At 41.0% G+C, this 19,791-nt stretch overlaps 2 protein-coding genes across 2 annotated transcripts; one reads left to right on the top strand and one right to left on the bottom strand.

Moving 5' to 3' along the window:
- Positions 1-380: 380 nt before the first annotated feature.
- LOC104437601 (nucleolar protein dao-5) lies at positions 381-8,594 on the bottom strand. Its single transcript, XM_010050585.3, has 13 exons — positions 7,987-8,594; positions 5,711-5,914; positions 5,407-5,588; positions 4,340-4,466; positions 4,048-4,245; positions 2,765-3,583; positions 2,548-2,655; positions 2,105-2,178; positions 1,932-1,983; positions 1,716-1,802; positions 1,588-1,631; positions 1,326-1,382; positions 381-1,252 (listed from the first exon to the last, which is right to left on the bottom strand). The coding sequence occupies exons 1-13, from the start codon at positions 8,080-8,082 to the stop codon at positions 748-750; spliced, it is 2,553 nt and encodes an 850-aa protein (XP_010048887.2). The 5' UTR covers positions 8,083-8,594; the 3' UTR covers positions 381-747.
- Positions 8,595-10,426: 1,832 nt separating this feature from the next.
- Positions 10,427-13,397, top strand: LOC104437602 (stromal cell-derived factor 2-like protein). Its single transcript, XM_010050586.3, has 6 exons — positions 10,427-10,872; positions 11,437-11,577; positions 11,666-11,806; positions 12,475-12,524; positions 12,611-12,740; positions 13,081-13,397. Exons 1-6 carry the CDS (start codon positions 10,768-10,770, stop codon positions 13,162-13,164), a joined length of 651 nt encoding a protein of 216 aa, XP_010048888.2. The 5' UTR covers positions 10,427-10,767; the 3' UTR covers positions 13,165-13,397.
- The last annotated feature ends 6,394 nt before the right edge of the window (positions 13,398-19,791 follow it).

Raw genomic sequence — 19,791 nt, forward strand, 5'->3', positions numbered from 1 at the left:
GAATGGGTAAGTTCAAACCTGGAGATCATTGCCAGGTACACAGTTCAAAACACAAATGGACAAGTGGTTTTAGCCCCTACAGCTTCAAAGCACAATTCAAGCAACAATGTGGCAACGTTTGCATTTCAAGCCAATGTCAAAAAAACTGACATGAATAATTTTGCCACCTATTTTTGGCGACTTGATAACGCTATATATCTAATGGTCTTTTCTTATGACCAGAAGGCAAAACGGGTGACATCAAATCACTCAACTCGGTCATCAAAATAATTGGTCACCACACAACCACTTTCCATCTTAAGAACATGTTTGCCTAAGTCGCCCAATGTACAGTGATGTGCGGAGGTGGGTGGAAAAGAACTACATGAAAGACAGGCAGATTGAACATGAAGATATTCTAACATTAACATTCTGAATCTTTACAACTATCGCCAACATTCTGCTAATATTTGGACAAAGCAACCTAGCACAAGTTAATGTTGATCTTCTACATCTTTACAATGAAACACCAAGAATACAGAAGACTAAATAAGGCCGACAACCACTATGGACTACACTATCAGTAAATATAACCATGCCATGGCGCGGACCATGTATTCAGTGTTGAGGCGAATCTCTACCAAATGCATTTTTCTTCTTTTGGGCTGTGGAGGCAGATGTTGCATCTCCACTACACACTAAGTGAAGGATGAAAAGATAGAAAAGAGCACGGACAGCTTAAAAAAATAAAACATTCTTTGGTAGCTGCTAAGGATTAAGCACCTCTTTGTCGCTTTTTCCCGACTTTGACCCACTTCCCGGTACTTTGGATGGGACCAACCTCTCTTCATTGGTTTCGGTTTCTGCAGAATCCACCGAGTCATTGTCCATAATTCTCTCTTTTGCCTTCAGTAAACCAGACTTTAGCTTGTCAGATCCATTAGACTTCAACTTCTCAGGCTTTCCGCTACTTTTGAGGTCACTGCCTTTAGAAGCAATCTTTGAGCCTTTCTTAGATTTTGTGGTCACAGAGGATTCTTCCCCAGACTTTGATGCAACATGAGGCGTGCTAGGGTCTTCATCCTTGGGTTTGCCAGTCTTAGTCATCTTATTCAAAGTAACACTGCCAGATTTAGAACCATTTTCACTGGTGCGATCCTTAGATTTACCAATACCATCTTTCTCGAACTTGCCATCAGATTTATTCCCTCCCCTAAATTTTTTGCCAGATTTTGCAGAACCAGCATTGGATTTGCTAGAGGAAGCATTGCCCCTGGCAATTAAAAATCCAAAATTCATTAGAAGTAGTATTACAACAGAAAGAGCTCAGACAAAGATATACTCACTTTTTCGCTGAAGTTTCTGTCTTCCCTTCCTTCATTTTTGCCCTCTTCTTAAGAGGCCTAGTCATAATTGTCAAAACAAACAAGAGAAATTAGAGACGACCTCACTAGATATCTCAAGAAATCCGCAGTAAGACGAATAGATGTGACTAAATACACATTTGTGAACTTTTTAGATTGCAAATGAAGCATGTTATAGAATATCTAAATTTGCTTTGCTTGTAAACCAATGATTCAACACAATAAAGTCCAAAAAAACACATACAATTCTGGAGAAGCATCAGGACTTCTGCTATCACCTTCTTGCCCCTGTTGACCAAAAAAAAAACCATCATGTCAAATCCAGATGAGGATATTCACAATGAGATATAACCACACAGGCAAATTGCAGACCCGATACGATACAGAGTTGCCTTCAACAAGCTCCCACTTTTGCTTTTTGAGATTCAATATCTCTTGATCACCATCAGTATACAAAACCTGTCAAACAGAGAAATCCGTAACATTTCAAGCAGACAAAGACTCTCCATATGTGAAAGAAGTGAACAGGCAAAAGGCATATTGAAACAAACAGAGGAAATAGAACTCAACATCCTTAACATGTCTCACCTTATGTCTCTTTCTAATAGGGTCAAAAGAATCCACAACACCTTTGTAGAATCTGAAACATTTCCACCCAATAAAAATAAGAAAAAAGTGTTACTCATATCATAGCTACGCAGAAAACTTTCATATATTTCCATCTCTCTCAAGAAAGAATAAATTAAGAGATCAGGTCTTACGCTCGATCTTGAGGCCACCACACTTTGATCTTTGAACCAACCAGGTCCTCGCCATATTCTTTAGCATCAGATGCCTGATGATCAACCAGTAGACATCTAATTTTAAAAGGTAAGAAACTAGTTCCAAGGATTAGGCTGAAGGCACTACAGCAAATGATAGGATTATGACCAAAATTTTAAGAGTCCTACAGTTTAATCATAAAAACAGAAGATGCATGCATTGTCATCTCCATCTCTGTATTTGTTTCTGAATGTACCACATATAACTAATAGAAAAACAATTGACAATCAATACGAAGAGGTGAAAATAGGCTAGGGTGAGGAATTACATTCTCCAAAAGCAATTAATGCATCTCCAAACATCCAAATCAAAAACTTAGGATGAGAACTTTCAAGAAGATGCAAAGAAAATCAAGATAAAATACACACGAGAACCCCCACACCTCTTTTCCTGGAGTACGCTTCCTCTTTGAACTTTCCTTGGGAGTCTCATGGGATTTTTCATCACCTCCGCCAGCTTTCATGGCGGACTTTGGTGAAGCAGCAGCTTCCTACACAATGTCAAACCAACTTCACCATTTTTTAAATAGAGAATACCGAGCACCACAAGAAACAGAGAGAATATTCTAGTTGAAAAAAAAGTTTGTTGTCATCACTTACAGTGGATTTTCTTAAATCCTTTTCAGAGGCCACTTTTACTCTTGCAACCCCTTTCTTATCCCCTGAACGCTTTGTGGAAGATCCATCCTCAGTATCGGTGCCCACAGAAACCTTCCTAGAAGAATTCTTTAGTGATTTTGCCTCTACATCACTTGTAGCAGCATTTTCCTTCCGCGATATTTTTAGGGTAATTCCAGTTTTAACATCCTCAGATGATCCCAGGGATGTATTTCTTCCTGTGCTCGTATGTGGTTTTACTTCCTTATCACTAGTTGCTTCATTTTTAGATATGTCAGCAGCATGACCCATGACCTCCTTAGCTAATTCTTGTTTCTTCCGCCGTCCACCTTTTCTGGGACGACTCTCATCAGGTTGACCTTCATTTTGGGATAGGGAAGCAACACTCATGGATTCGTCTCCAGCAGGTTTTGGTGAAGAAGGGTTAGCGGCAGTTTCCTTTTCACTTTCTGAAGGCGAATATTCCACCGGTGAATTGTCGTGGGGCGAATCAGGAATTGTTTGGGAACCGTCAGGAGTTGCATTTGATCTTGTACTTGAAACAGGTTTCCTTCCTCTTCCCTTCTTCTTTTTTCCCAGCTTGCTTTCCTTCTTAGCTACATTTGCACTATTCAACTTGACTATGTTGTCATTGCTTAATGCTTTAGTGACTTTAGGCGGACTACCATGACGAGCATCCTCTGGCTTTCTATTGGAGACAGAGTCCAATTCTGCCTTTTGCGTGGCACCATTACCAATCACTGATTTTGGAGATCTTGCAGCAGCAGGACTGTCTTGATGAGAAGCTTTTTCTTTATTCACCTAATCATGTATAGGTTCAAAAGATGCTCATAATTTATTTTCTTTCGCAGTTTAGCTGGATATACTGAAACAGCAGAAAATGACACTCAATAACATAACAAAGTTGGCATTCATCAATCTTTCCCTCCCTCCCTCCACAGACACTATTAAACACCAGATTAGACAAATTTCACCCACCAAACTCAACCTTAGGATAGGCTTTTTCAACCTGCTATCATAAGATAATGAAAAACCATGGGATAATAATTGCACTAATGCTCCTCTGCAAACAGCTTCTAGATGGTACATACTTAGATACAATAAGTCCAATCAATCAGGAACTCCTATCCCAGGACATAATGTACAGAGAATATGCACTGTTTATACTTCACGTTCAAGTACTATTAGCAATAGTCATAAATAAAAGAATTAGATTCGGAGTTGATATATAATAGAGATAAGAGGGCGAGTGACCTGAGGCAAACCTTATGTTCACTTGCAGCGTGGTTGTTATTCCCTTCAACTGCAGCACTTGCCTCTTGATATATTGAAGTAATTACATTAGTGTATTCATCTATAGAAGTTCCAAGGGCTTTCAATGCCTGGCAAAAGTAAGGCTGCAGCTTGGATGCACAGTTCTTTAGTACCGTCTCTCCCAATTTCCTAGCAATAGGTAGAACTTCCTGAAAGAAAGGGAAAAAAAAAAAAAAAAAATACAGAATCAGATGAAGAGGAAAAACAATATGCATAGCGTTCTCTATATTAGGGACAATCAACCTTGTTATCACTCTTTACGCTATCTAAGACAGGCGAGAGCAGTTCTGGAGAAACATCTTCACTTTCATCGATGATGAGGGTCATGATTGTTTCCATTGATTGGAAGATATGTTCCGGGTGGTGGTCCCTGACAATTGTCCATCAGAAACCATTAACACAAACTACATAAAAACACATGCATAGCATCATACGCTGAAGAAAACTGCATTTAGCTTCACAATGTCTGCAAATTCAAAAATAAATGAACTCCATAGTTGCAAGTACTTTCACATAGATAACAAGTCATTCAGAATTCTCATTATCTATAGAAACGTGCTCACATTGATGCGTGAAGTCACAAAGAGAGACCCTAAATAATGACCAATTCAAACTAGAAAAAGCAAAAACACTGCACATCTTTAGGTAGGTCAGAAACATTGTGACCGTCAGTTTAAAAGGTCAAATCATAAAATGTAAATGCAAATCTCCACCATTATTTTCAACTAAAAGGTATTTAAAATTAGCAGTGAACAAAAAGGGGTATTCCCATTGTCATTCTTACTTTCTTGATAAGACAGAAATGAAAAGAATGACTCAATCGAGAACAGAGAAGGAAGCTTAAAGATAGGAAGAGCAGCCACTACTGTTCCTAAGCTTTCATTGGACAAAACCCCTTTCTCGAACTATCCAAAATGATAAAAGAACACTCTAATTACCCCCCCCCAAAAAAAAAAAAAAAAATCACATGCATCATGATCTAATAGGGAGCACCAGAATCAATCCAAGTCTTTAGATGTCATTCACAAAATGGCACATCTAGAAGTGTCATTTTCTTAAAATAAGAGCTCCCCCCCCCAACCCACCCAAAAAAAACAACAATATCATCCTGCAACTACATCTTGCACCAACGAAGCACGTCCACGATATCAAACAACAATATCACTCTGCAACTAACTTATCTGATAATGAAAAGTTCAAAAACCGATAGGAAGAACAACAACCAGCTTAAAAAGTAACATTTCAATGAATAAGAAAAATAAATGAGTATTCCTTATCAAGAAAATCAATCAACTGAGTATTGATTATACCTTATTGAGTTAAGAAGATGCTGGAACATTTCGACAACCATAGCATCACATTCGAGATCCAACATCACAACACACGATCTGACTTTGGCAACGGTTTCAAGGATCGAGGCTCTCCTTGTGTAAGATCTGCTAGACTTGTCATGCAAATTCTCAAAAGAGGATACAATCAACTGAAAAACTTCCTGCATAAGAGCATTGTGCAAAAGACGAAACCATCATAAACACAGAGGAAGTATAATAGATTGTACTAGAATTCACGATTGAAGAAGCCCATAACATAAATTCAACAGGTTCAAGCTACCACCTTCATTAGATCATCATCATAGGGAGCTTCAGGAGCAGTAATTCTGGTAATTTCACTGATGCATGAGGCAATTGCAACTCTAACATCAGCATCAGAATGCCTAAAAAGCTGATCAGCTACTAATGCCTTCAGGGATGGAGAAAGAGCATCTTGCATAGATGTGGTTGGCGATTGTTCCACTCTTGATAAATAATTTTCAAGCTCCTAAATTCATTAAGGAGACAAACAAAGTTAACAACAATTTTAGAGATATTCATAGAGAAAATACTTGGGAAGTTCAAGATCCCAAAGCATTGATATGCAGTCATCAATTTCAATGAAAATGCTAGTTCTCGAGATGCTAAATGAATTAACTAAATTCACAGGGAATTATCATGGACATTTTAATGGACCTAAACTCTCTCCAATATATCCATACTTATGCTAGAGAATTTCTGCTTAAGCAATAATTCTTGCCCTGCGCCGATTAGTAGCATTTTTGGTGCATCTCTGATATTGGTTTACAGGAGATCCAAACATTCAAACTCAATTTGACTATAGATGGCTGTGAACAATGGTCACAGAAACTGCTTATTGAGGGGAAATGTCATTCTTTGAAACCAATCTTTGATTTTTCCCAATTTTCTTCACATACAACCATAAACCCATATTGTGACAATAAGCAGTATGGGCTTCCATTTTTGACGTGTTACTTTCTGGTTCATCCAATAACAAAGTAGTTATGCACCACCATTTCTAGATCAAGCACTGATGCTAAGAAGCAAGCATTCATTAAGCCTTATAGGAGAATGCTTCTTATTTAAAGTAGAAACATCTCTCCACTCTAGATTCCAACATCCACGCGTCACTGACAATGCAAACTCCTTTCAACATTATCAAAGCAGTAAGCATTTCTAAGCACTACATGCCACTAAATTCGACACAACAAGTCATACATGTTATAGTGTCTCACAACACCCATTACTTCTTGACTGATTCAAACTATTCTGTTATAATGCATTTGCAGTCTAGAGGAAAATGCATATGTATTTTGGACATTGATTAGAGCAGAACAGACATGTGTGCATTCTCATATTGCACAAATCACCTGATCAAAGAAAAATATGCTGATCCCAACAAAGAAATTCGTAACAATAGCTACCCAACAATAATGTAATGAACACAGACTGTGAGCCATAAAGACAGCTCATTTTATGTTATACTCACAATTTTGGACACTCAACGCTTCATAAGAGTTTCGACATCAATGCAGATATAACCAATGCCTGACAAATTTTTGTACCCTCACTTTTGAATCTCAAAGTATCAATTGGATATAGCTTTAAGCAAAAATAATGATCCCTAAACCTTAGCCGCACACAACAATGTATTGGTTTAAGAGAAAATCAGCGTTCTCAATCATTTCCAGTTATAACTAAACAATATAACAAAGCGAATTTTCGCATTCCGGATCTGAACTAAAGATTGACCGTCCCCAGTTTCTATCTACAATGAATGAAAAGCAATGACCGATGGTCCAAGGAAGAAGTTCACAAACTTCAATTTCAGACATGACGCAAATGACAAATTTTAAATGAGCAAGCATCGGCAACTCAAATCCTGAGAAGCAAATAAATGCAATCGACAGGCTGAGGATGTCCCAGTTCCCTCTTCCATACAAAGTCATCTCATACAGAATCGACCTCCATATCTTGCGCCTTCAACCATCAGCATTAAGAGGAAATCCTTGCTGAACACATGACTCTGATGCTGATTATATCCTCGGGAGCACCAATATCCATTCAGCAGAACCAATGCACTTAAAACAAATTCGAATCCCATTAAACCAATTCTTCCACAAGTTACCACCTTCCACTCCCGACATACATCCTCCGATGCACAAGCTCCAATCTTTTTTCCTAATGCACGCAGATACACAGGTTTTACGCTGGAATTCTCAAGCGACGAGCGACCAATTGCATAAAAATGAAAACCCTCTCTACTCGATCAACTAGAGAACTGCGAGGCGCTCTCGTCAAGGAAGCAATTTACGATCGACACAACCGGATGCCACTTCCACTTAGCATGACCGAAACAGAGTACCGAACCCATTAAATTTAAACGTACGAAAAAGGCATGCAAAGAACTCAACCCAATCTCAAAACCCAGATAGGAAAACAGACACCCCACGAAATCCTCACAGACCCCTCACCGCAGACAACCGAAAAAACGGAACTTTTCACCTGAAAAAGGAAAAAAGACGAAACCAAACCAAACCAAACCAAAAATTCACTCGCCTCGAGAAGCGGCATGAGTTCATCAACCGAAGACGGGGGCTCCAGGAGCTTAGTCCCCGCACTCGCGAGCTGCTCCTCCAGCTCCTTATCCGACATCTCGCCCCGCGACTCCGTATCCCCCAGATCTCGCAAAAGCTTCACTCACCCACCACTCAGCATGGGAAGGAGAAGCAGCACGAGGGAAAAAGGCAGCAAATTTCACCGGGGAGAGTGGAGGGGCAGGGAGGAGGGACTAGGGTTCCTGTTCTTCCTCGAGAGAAAAAGGGTGGACTTCCTCGGACTGGGAAAACGGGCAGACGACAGAATCAACTGAGGCGGACGAAGAAGCTATAAAGGGTACACGGGAAGCGAAGCAGGGGAGGAGGAAGAGGAGTGATTAGGATGTCGGGTGTCTGCTCCACGACCACCAGCACGGCCCCCCTTTCGATTTTCTCGGAGGATTTTTGGTTTTTTCTTGCTTTCGATTTCGCCTTTTGAAAGGGGGGAAGCGAGAATCCGGTGGGGGAGCGAAGGGGGACGGACTTGGCGGGGATTTATGGAATGGAGTTGAATCTGGAGGCTCACACCCGCCCCATTTCAAAATTTAACGTGAGGGAACCAAAGACTTCTCTCCTCCTCCAACGCTCCTCTCGTCATGCGAGTGGGGGACTATATGTGGCAAAGGCTTTTGCGCCCTTGTTCATGCCACCCATGTCGCCATCCCGACCGCCTTCGTTATGATACATCGAAATATAAAAGAATTTCCTTTTTTTCGTTCGTAACCGTCGAATTACCAATGAATAGATCTCGACCGTTACGTGAAAGTTTTCCAAAGTTTTCACGTGCTATGACGGAGAATAGCCATTGATGATAATGCGGATCGTGTGAGGAAGGAGCATTGTGTGGAGCCAGCTAAAGGAGGGAAAAAAATTAGAAGAGAAATGATACGTGGTCTCGTTACATATGTTATACGATAGGAAATGGAAAAAAAGTTAAGACTTGCCAAGATTGGTCTATGAAATGTATTGATTCAATGAATGATGCGTTATGGTGTCATCGGTTTATTGAATGTGACTTGCTTGTTTTAAAGGGTCCACTTACGTGTTCGGGATATTTAATATGTTAATTTTGTAAAGTGTTGACATTGCCTTTTTAAAAGGTCACGGAGATTAATACGTTCAACAAAGCACAGATTTGTGGATATCTTTACTTAATGTTTGCTCACCCAACAACACTATTTAAATGTTTATACATAAGAGGTTGGGCTAGATATGGCTATCCACCAAAATTCTCAAATTTATATAGTCGTGTCATGCTTATCCAAAACTATTTTTCATATCATAATAAAAACTTTCAAATCGGTACATATGTGTTGCATTCACACCAAACTAATTTTCACATCATAAAAAATTTCAAATTAGTATACTCACGACACATTTATGCAAGGCAAATTTTTATACCTTAAAAAATCGCAAACTAGTAAACTAACTCTCCATTAATTTTCATCTAATATCCCGCTGAAAATACTAGTCCATTTTCTTCATACTTAGCTCCACTAGTATATGTCATTTAGGAGACCCATTTATATTGGACTTCCGTGCTAGATTCATGTCACCAAACAATTATGCAAGATGTTTGCCATATGCGTGTTTTCATGCAAGTGATATTATAGGGATGTTGGACCAAAGGTTTTAAAGTTTGTAGGATACAATAATTTATTTCACATCATTGGTCAATCACTAGGGTTATTTGTTATATGTGTTTCCTCATATAAAACTTAACTGATAGTAAATTTATCGCCAATGTACTAATTTAAAACTTTTTTGAGATATGGAAATTAATTTCACATCACTAGCCAATCACACACGTTATTTGCTGTATGTAAGACACAAGCTAATTAATAATAGATTTGTCACAATGTATCCAGTCGAAATTCTATAGGATATTTTCACGTGACCAGCTAATCATCATAATTGCTTGTCACATGGAGATATTGAATAGATGTTAATATATTGTAGATTTATCATTAATATACTAGCTTGAGATTTTTTGGGATACATAAGTTTATTTGGTATAAATGTGGCACAATGAACTAGTTTAACACGAAAGTTAATGTGAAATAAATATAACATGAGTATCTTAACTTAGAATTATTTATGGTGTTAACCCATCATCCAAGCTCCGCTCGTTTCATAAATAATAAATGATTTAGAAAATATTTTCACATTATTTTTATTACTAACAAAATAAACGGAGCTCCCGATTGGGCCCAATTTTCCTGGAAAATCATAGCAAAGAGCAGACGACCCGTCATTTTGACCAAAAAGACTCGAATCCCAGGGGAGCAACATAACTCCCTCCTCTGGCATCCCTCCACGTCATCCACCCCCCACGCGTACGCCTCCCATTGGCTCCCTCAACGTCACCACCTCCTCTCTCTCCCCTCCCCGTCGTCCTCTTCAATCCTCCCCGCTCTGCATTCTCCGCACCGCCAGAAAAATCCCCCCACGCCATTCCCGATCGCCGCTCCAAACCCTAACAATCTCCGGCCCTCGAAATCGCCGCCGGAGCCTCCCCCCGCCGCCGGCCGTTTCGCTCTGGGATCGAACCGTGGCTCCTCCGGGTGCTCCGACAGTCTCCCGCAGAAGACCCAACCCCCAGTCTTCTCCCGCCGCCCCGCCGTCGTCGTCGTCGTCGTCGTCGGCCGCCGCGACTCCGACCAGGATCATCTACCGGGAGTCCAGGCAGAAGGTGGGCTTCCCGTTTTGGCAGCAGAACTGGTTCATCGTCCTGCTGTTCGTGATGGCGATCGGGTTCTTCGGCCTCGCCCTGTTCCTCTTCCTCGGGCTCGACTTCGACGAGGCCTCGCCCTCCCCTACCTACGCCGCTACGTCGGACGGCGTCGAGGTAATGATTCCCCCCCCCCGGATCGTCGATCGGTGGAGGCCCAGCGCGACCGGCCGTTTTTCTCGTTTCTGGGCTTTGGGGGTTTCGATCGAAGTGAAAGTTTAGATCTTGATATGTTCGAGAAATGTGAAATAGTTTGTGCTGTCGGGATTTTGGCTGCTATACTTGAATGACGATTCGTATTAACTCCTATGTTATTCGCGTCCTGTGGAAGGTGCAACAGGATCGAAATTGCCCGGGAAATGTAGAGGAACAGGCATAGATTAAAGGGGATGCATTGAATTTTATCTAGTTAGTTTCCTGATGGGGGTAGTTCTAGCTTTCTGTGGTGGTTGAAATTTTTTTCTTGTTTTGGATCTTAATCACGGGAAGTTTTCTATTTTCTTTTTTCCATTCCATGAACGGAGAGGAGAGAAATCAGCAAGTAAAGTGTTACTCTGATGCTTATTTTGTTGGTTTTCAAATGGGTGGGTTAGGCTATAGGGAGAGGCTGACTGGGGATCCAAATTTTTGTGGAATCAACTTTGTTTTGGATTTGGTTTGCTGATCCTAAGTGTTTGGCAGATAACATATGGGACGGTTCTCAAGCTAATGCACGAGAAGACGAAATTCCGGCTTCACTCCCATGATGTACCTTATGGTTCCGGCAGTGGGCAACAGTCTGTCACTGGGTTTTCTGGTGCTGATGATGCCAACAGCTACTGGGTAGACCAATCTTTCTGTTTGTTTGACAGTTGATTATGTTCTTTCGCATGCGTAATTTGAGTGATGGCATGATCCATCCCTTGTGCAGATTGTTAGGCCTCAGCCAGGTACCTCAGCTAAACAAGGAAATCGAATCAAAAGTGGGACCATCATTAAGTTGCAACACATGAGGACTAGAAAGTGGTTGCACAGCCACTTGCATGCATCTCCAATAACAGGGAACCTAGAGGTCAGTGCTTATTTTTGCCCTTGAAGAAGCTCTCTAGATTCCTGTTATAAAATAAAATAAAATAAAATAAAAAGGAGCAGCTTGCTGTTTATGGCATCGTTCTATCTTGTGTTCTTATTCAAGTGAAGTTTTCTCCTGCAAATCTTATTCACGCTTTAGAATGTGCTGATCCTTGCATGGTAGCTAAGGGAACTAGCTTGAAGGGGCTTTTTTGCTTAGGTATATAGAGAATGAGGATACTGTGTTATTTTCTTTCAACAACCTTCTGGTGGTCCTTCTAGTTTGATGATAAGTGCTGTTCAATTCTTTGAAGGTCGTATTCAAGTTGTCCAAGGGACTTAATTACAATTTATCTCTAGGAATGTTCGTTAAGAAAGTAGCATGTTAGCGAGAGTTTTTCTCAAAGTTATTCATGATCTGTCTGAACCTTGGCCATAATTTGGATGAACAGCTGTTTAAATAAATAAGGCTGCATTTCATTTTTTCATGCTCACCTTTTACTGGTTTTTATATTTTGGAGAATTTTTTTTTATGAAAAATAGATCACACTGTTTGTGCTTTTATTTTGCCAATTATAACTGACCATGTGGAGTTAATTCATGTACCCTGACATGGTGAAACTGGTGGTCATGGGGTTTCTTTTAATGAGAAGTTTCTGGTTGGTGTAGGTCAGTTGCTTTGGAGGAGATACTGAATCTGATACTGGAGATTATTGGAGGTAAGACCAAGTAGGAATACTTGGTTTTTCTATGGCCTTACTTCATCATGTGCTTAGGATTTTTAAATGACAGACATCTTCTGCAGGCTTATGATTGAAGGTTCTGGGAAAACTTGGAGGCAAGAACAGAGGATTCGACTCCAACATGTGGATACTGGTGGCTTTTTACACAGTCATGACAAGAAATACCAGCGAATCGCTGGGGGCCAGCAGGAGGTAAGAGCAGAACTGCATTTTTTCCCTTTTTTCATATTCTTCCATGTTGCATGATGGAAACCGAGACATCTCACAACATATGGAATGGGACAGAGAAATACTTAATATAAAAGAATGATTCAAGTGTGCTGCTTTCCTGGCTTGTAGGTCAATATTACATGTCTCAATAGAAGTATTGTGTAGTCACCCGTCTTTCAAAAGTTCAACCTATTCACAAATGTATTCACCCCTCCTGCATGCTTGCTTGAGATGGACATATTGACTGTTTGGAAGTTTACTTTCATATGGGATGCTCTCTTTCTATAAAACGATCATGAGCATCATCGGTTCGTTTCTGCAGGTATGCGGTATCCGAGAAAAGCGGCCTGACAATATTTGGTTGGCAGCAGAAGGTGTTTATCTTCCGATTGCAGAAAGCAAATAGACCACTGCCTTCAAGTCGACGCATATGGTAGGATCTCACTTTAGTCATGCGTTGACATCTTAGGTTTAGGTGGAACGGCTTAGACTTGTGCCGGTACCCTGGCCGGTGCCTTCCTTCTATAATAGTAATTGTAGAAACTTGAGCTCCTTAAATGAAGAACTTCTCGATGTATACTTGAATTACACTATCATCGATTTTGATCAATGCATGTAATCCTTGTTTGTCATGGCTCATATTTTCGCTCTATAAGCAAATGGAAGAGAAGCTATGGTGCCTGGTGTTTGTGTTGGTGTTTGTGTTTGGCGACAGGCAACAAAGTAATGGCAGGCCATGGGCCATTTTGGGCCTTCATTATTTCACTCAACTGGACCTCTGTTGTTCATGAGGGGACGTAGAAGAGGTCTAAAACGCTGTTCGGAAACACTCTTATAAGGCGAGGACGAGCTTGTCATCGTTTGGGTTTTGACACTTTCCGCTGTACGAGGATGCCAATTTTCTCAGTAACTTTTTCTTGGGTCTTTGAAATCCATGCCGACTCCGTCCTAATTAACCAAAATCCTAAATGATTCTATAACTCAGCCTTAGCTTGATCTCGGCCTGCTTCCTTTGCCAGAAAAAAATTACGGAAACAGAATTTTTATGGCTATATTTGATGGTCATGATAAAGTAAATTTAATCTTATTTGGTGTTTAGTTTCTGTGCAAAATTGGATCAAGCGGGATAAACGAAGGCTATGCCTTAGACTGAAAAAAATCCATGTGGTTGTTAGTATAAAAGTGAGGGAAAATTCCAAAGAAAGATTCTGAAGTGAAATTATTTTTTTAAATAAGAACCCAAGTGAAATTTGTGTTATATAAACACTTGAAATGGATCAATTGTTTCAAATAAGAACCCAAAGTGAATTTTATGTCAAATAAGGATCCAGAGTGATCAAGTTAATCTCTATTGAGAACTTAGTTCATTGGCAGTCATTTTCCGACGATTACAATATGGGCAATTTTATCAGAAATTTGTGATTGGAAAAAAAGGAAAAATTGCAGCAATATGCTAAAGAGCACAGAGATGCTGCCCTCATGCGGGAAGTTAGGAAGCTTTTGAAGAAGAGTAACTTGCCATCGCAACCCAGCACGATCGATATTGTCTTCAGTCTTCAGGTTCACTTCCGTGCTGTTTATCCTGTTTTCATGTTGTTTATCCTGAGAAGGAGTTATCATGTGGTAAGCCATTATTGCACTTAATTGTGTGAAATGTAATGCATGGTTATCGAGCAATTTATCCAATTTATTAGTGTCTTTTATATATGATTTAATCAACTTGTTTTTATATTAATCATTGTCTGCATTGCTACTCAATCTAATAGTTTACTCATGTTATTTGATATCTTTTTTTCATGGAAAAATTTTGTAGCCTTTGTAACGATATAGACCATTGGGGGTTGCTCACAAAGTATTGGAAGAGATTTGTCAAGGTGGCGTGAAATTGCGTAAAGCTGCATTTGACCTCTAGATGGAGTTTGCTGCAAAAGTAGGTGAGAAACAGTCTCCTTTGCTGCTCTCATTCTCAATTTTTGATTTCCATTTCTTCCCACAAGTAGTTTTCAGGTCCCGCCACTTACTACAAAAGATGGGATGTGCTTGAATATATTCTTCTTTGGCCATTTTTTCCTTTCTAGAGATTTATGCGATGGATAGGTATGAAATCTTCTATGAAAGGTAATCTAGTATCCTGCAGCTTATTGAAGGTACTCTTCTTCCAAAAATGAAACAAAAAAGAACAGAAAAAGAGAACCTGTTGGAACCTGTCGAAGGGTAGGTTCAGGGTCTAGTTGTAGGTTCTGATGGTAGATTCAGGTTCCAAAGTTCCATTGGTTCCAGGTTCGTAAGGAACTGGGACCGCTTAGGGCTCGGGAGGTGGCCACGAAGAGACTAAAAAGTCTCCCTTTTCTTCACCCAGTCTCAGTGGACACAACCGCCTGCAAATATCAGTTTCAATCGTCAAATCGACAAGAAGAGAGACAACATAACCCGTTACTAAGAGGCCCCACCGCAAAGCATAACCTCGATTTTCTGGGAGCTCGATTTTCGGGGAGTTCTTTCTGGGAGTTGGAGAACGCTGCAGCCATATCACAAATTAGTTAATAATTTTTAAGTTGACTTTGGAGTTGCAATCTTCTATCAATGAAATTCTTGATTAGTTTCCAATTAGTTTCCGAATTTTAATGAATATGGATAATATTTCTTTTGATATGATTTCTTTGCTTGATTTTGCTCAAAGAAAACCCATATATATTTGTTTGGGCTCTTGTATTCCATGTCAAATTACGTATTTTATTTATTCCGAATTAATCAAAAAAAATTGTTTTAGTATGAATTAGGTTGCATTTCTTAGAAAAGATTTGGGCAATTTTTATTTCGAATTTTATAAAAAGGAAAAAGTAAACATAAAAAATGTCATGCCATCTAGGTCCTCCCACAGGTCCTCCCACGTCATTTAGTCATTTAGGATCTGATATGAGGATTTAGAAGTGGCACATTAGAATTTAGCACTTTCTCGTTAGTAGATTAGATTATATAATTAATTTGGTATGGCTATCTTATTAAATTCTCATAGTGCATGCAAATTAGCATCCAATAAGTGAAAATCCAACAAATGAAAGATTGTGAAATCATGTACACAATGATATTCTAGCTAAGTAGAGATTGATTGCTTTAGGATAAGTATTTGTTAACAATTTATTTAAAGTATAGGTAATGGTTGGCCACATGCATCAAAAAAATTATTTTAGATAAAAGAGAAAAGGTACCACATTTACCACGAGGAATGGTTTAAAATCATTCAAAATGAATGCAAGGTGGCTTTAAAACATTTTTTTTAGATAAAAAGAGACATAGCTAAATCCCAGTCTAATCATAAGTTTTTTTTTTTTTTTTGAGATAAAAGAGAAAAACCTATTGAAAAAAGGGCTAGGGGGAAAAATGTAGTGTATTCTCATGAATAATTCAAAATTAAAGTGCCAATTGGTAAATTGGTATGAATTGGGCAAAATTGAAGCTAAGTCTAGTTATTTGTGTAAGAGAGTGGGTGTTATTTCTATACCAAATTCTATACGAAATGAATTAAGATGCCTATTTTATTTTTTTATGGGCAATCCTAGGATACTTTTGAAGTGGTGATTTTATTATTTGCCAAAATATAAAGAAATAAAAATAAAACTAAATTGCTAACACTTAAGTCATAATGAAATTAGCTAGAAATTCTCGTCTCTCATCTATGGCCGGCCTAGAGAAGGGCGGAAGAAAGAGCAACCATCGGACGATTTGGTTGGAAATGAGCAAGCTGTCCTTGCCACTTGCCACTTGCCACAACGTGTGGAGAGAGAAAAGGAGATACGGAAGTACGGAAGTGGAAGGCGAGGATCCACGTGGCGGCACCCTGGACTCGCTGGCCGGCCCGGAGATCTTAAGAAGAAGCCATCCACGCGGCCACGCGTCAGCAACAGAGTTCCCTCCGTCGAGCTCGGTCTCCTCCCTTCTCTCGCCTCTCGGTCTCCTCTCTCCTTTTCAACTCGCACAAAGCGTCTCTGCCTCTCTCCCTCCTCCGACGCTCTCCCCCCTCTCTCTCTCTCTCTCTCTCTCTCTCTCTGCACTCTTCCCTCTCAGCAGAGTTCCCTTCCCTTCGACCATATCTCCTCTCGCCTCTCCGTCTCCTCCGTTTTCTCGCCCCTCGGTCTCCTCTCTCCTCTCAACTCGCCTCTCTCTCTCTCTCTCTCTCTCTCTCTCTGTGCACTCTTCCTGACAAGCTCATGCTTCCCAAATAGTGTTCCCTCCCTACTCTCCACTTGCCGGGGCTGTTCTTGTAGACTCGTCTTGGTCCGTATGTCTTGCAGCCCTGGCTACGGATTTATAATGTCCATGATGTGCATCTCCGATTTGATTGGTGTTGGACAACTTAGGTTCTTGTGGGTTTAGATTTAACTACTTGTACAATCGGCCTACATCCATAAGGTTGTTAAATGAATGAGCTCCCGAAGAAATTGCTTATTTATGTCACATTTTCATGAATTTATGAACTTATTACGACCTTAGATGAATTTTATTACCAGATTTAAAGTTTTAATTTATCATGTCAATATTGCATATTCATTTCTTGTCCTTTACCTATAATTAATTTGTTGAGAAAAGTAACCCATAACTCATAAGCTGAAAAAAAAAAAAAAAAACAACATTACATCACCTCTTGTTTGCTCTTGATAGCAAGATCCACTCACTAAGAACTTAACATTAAGCTGTTAAGGGGAAGAAGTGTCAACCCTGAAGGGCTAGGATTATTCCGGTTAATTGTTTTTTACCCTTTAGCTAAGATTGAATGAATTCTCTAATACAAATTGACAAGAGATCTTGGAGCTTGTGATTTTCGAAGTTGCATGGTGGTCAAAAACTCTTTTGGGCTGCACTAAGACTGGACCACTGAGGAGTAAGCAATGATCTTCTTATATCCCTTACCTTACCTTTATTGCCCATCTTAGCGTCAGCTCAAAACATGTTCATCATGTGGCCAAGCGAAGAGCACTTGTGTGAAGCAGCCTAGCATCACTTTAGATATTTTTATTAGATTTTCTTTTTATTAATTATATTAAATATAATTAAAGGGGAACTACTAACTAGTTGCTCCAATGAAGGAACTTTTTCTTTTTTCATTATGCACGTAGAGGGTTAATCTCTGTTTTTGCCGCTAGATCCCCCTTCGTAGAATAGAAGTTGAAAGTGTTCCTGGCCTTGACTTCTTTTCCTGGCCTCGACTTCTTTTAAGGATTCTAGTCCGATCCTTGTGTGAGCAGCGACTTCTTAAACATGACTAGTATGTCTAGATCTAGGAATTTGAAAATGATGAGAACAGTTCACTATTATGGTTCACTTTGAAAGAAACTAAGGGTGCGTTTGGATGGGCATTTAGAAAGCCCATCCACGCCCCAAAGCTCTTTCACCCAAAAATGGGGTGTTTGGCAAACTCCTTGAAGGAGCTTTCAACTGAAAGCTTCCCCTTGGAAATGCTGAAAGCCCAAGGTTGGTAGGGACCAGCCTTGAGCTTTCAGCATTCAGTAGAATGCTGAAGGTGTTTTTTTTTTCCTAAACTATCCTTATTAATTTTTTATATTTCCATTATTGTCCCTTATTTATTTATTTTTAAATGGAAAAGGAGTAGCCCTTCGCCGGTCCGGCGAAGGGCGACGGCCCCGGCGAGCCAGATCGCGCCGCGGCCGTCGGGCCGAGGTCGCCCGAGGTCGGGCGACCTCCGGCGAGGGTCGCGCGACCCAGGCCGAGGGCCGCCGGAGGTCGCCCGACCTCGGGCGACCCTCGGCGAGGGTCGCGCGACCCAGTCGAGGGCCGCCGGAGGTCGCCCGACCCAGCCGAGGGCCGCCCGAGGTCGCCCGGCCTCGGGCGACTGTGGTCGCTCGACCCGGGGGCCCTCGCCGTCGCGCGACCCTCGCGAGACCCGGGCGAGGGCCGCTGCGGCCGCGAGACCCGGGCGAGGGCCGCCCTGCGCCGCGAGACCCGTGCAAGCGGTCGCCCGGGTCTCGCGGCCCCGGGTCGAGCGACCACGGGTCGCCCGAGGTCGGGCAACCTCCGACGGCCCTCGGGCTGGGTCGCGCGACCCTCGCCGAGGGTCGCCGAGGTCGGGCGACCTCCGCGGCCCTCGGCGGGTCGCGCGACCCTCGCCGGAGGTCGCCCGACCTCGGGCAACCTCGGCCGACGCCGCCGGCGCAGATCGCTCGCCGGCGGCCGCAGCCCTTCGCCGGACCGGCGAAGGGTTTAGATGAATTTAAACAAAAAAAAAGGAAAAAGAAAAAATAATACCCATCAAAGCCCCTCAAAGCCCCTTGTGAAAGTTTATTTTACCAAACACACATCCAACTCAAAGTCCATTTGCAAAATTTTTTTACCAAACACAACTACATTTTCCCCAAGTAACTTTGAGCTTTCAGCATTTGCATTGGACTCAAAGCCCATTGCAAATGCTGAACCAAACGCAGCCTAAATCTAGGCAGGAGGTGAACTCCTCCAGCCTAAGCTAGTTTTAGATCTTTAGATTTTGAGCTGAGCAATGTTTATTACATGAGTTCCCTTTTGCTTTTGCTTTCTCTATTAACACAGTATTAACATAGTTAGGCCTTGATTTTAACTTTATGATTTAATATTTCTATAAGATATGATATACGATATGGATATGAATATAGATAGTCAAAGGAATTATCATAAACACACTCGTTAAAGTCTTCCTCAAGGTCTTCCTCAGCCGCAATACCATCTCCCCCATCTCCCCCTCCCCATTGCCTTCTCTCCTCCAACTTTTGCTCAGCCGAACCTCTCACCACCACCACATTATATTCTACCTTTTCACCCTCCTCCTATTCTTTTAATAATTTATCACAACTCCCACGTACCTTTTGAGGCTCTGGGCCATGGAGGCCATAGAAACTAGTTACGGTCACAGCATAGGTCGAGGTTGAGTGATCTCAAGTTTCCAACTCACTCACTTTCCCTTATTGGTCTAGGTCCATCTAAGGGACAATTTTTTCAAGCTCACAGGGTTAATTCACACCCTAGGCAACAATCTAGTTCTTTTGTC

The sequence above is a fragment of the Eucalyptus grandis genome, chromosome 3, assembly GCF_016545825.1.
Source record: "Eucalyptus grandis isolate ANBG69807.140 chromosome 3, ASM1654582v1, whole genome shotgun sequence".
NCBI lineage: Eukaryota > Viridiplantae > Streptophyta > Magnoliopsida > Myrtales > Myrtaceae > Eucalyptus > Eucalyptus grandis.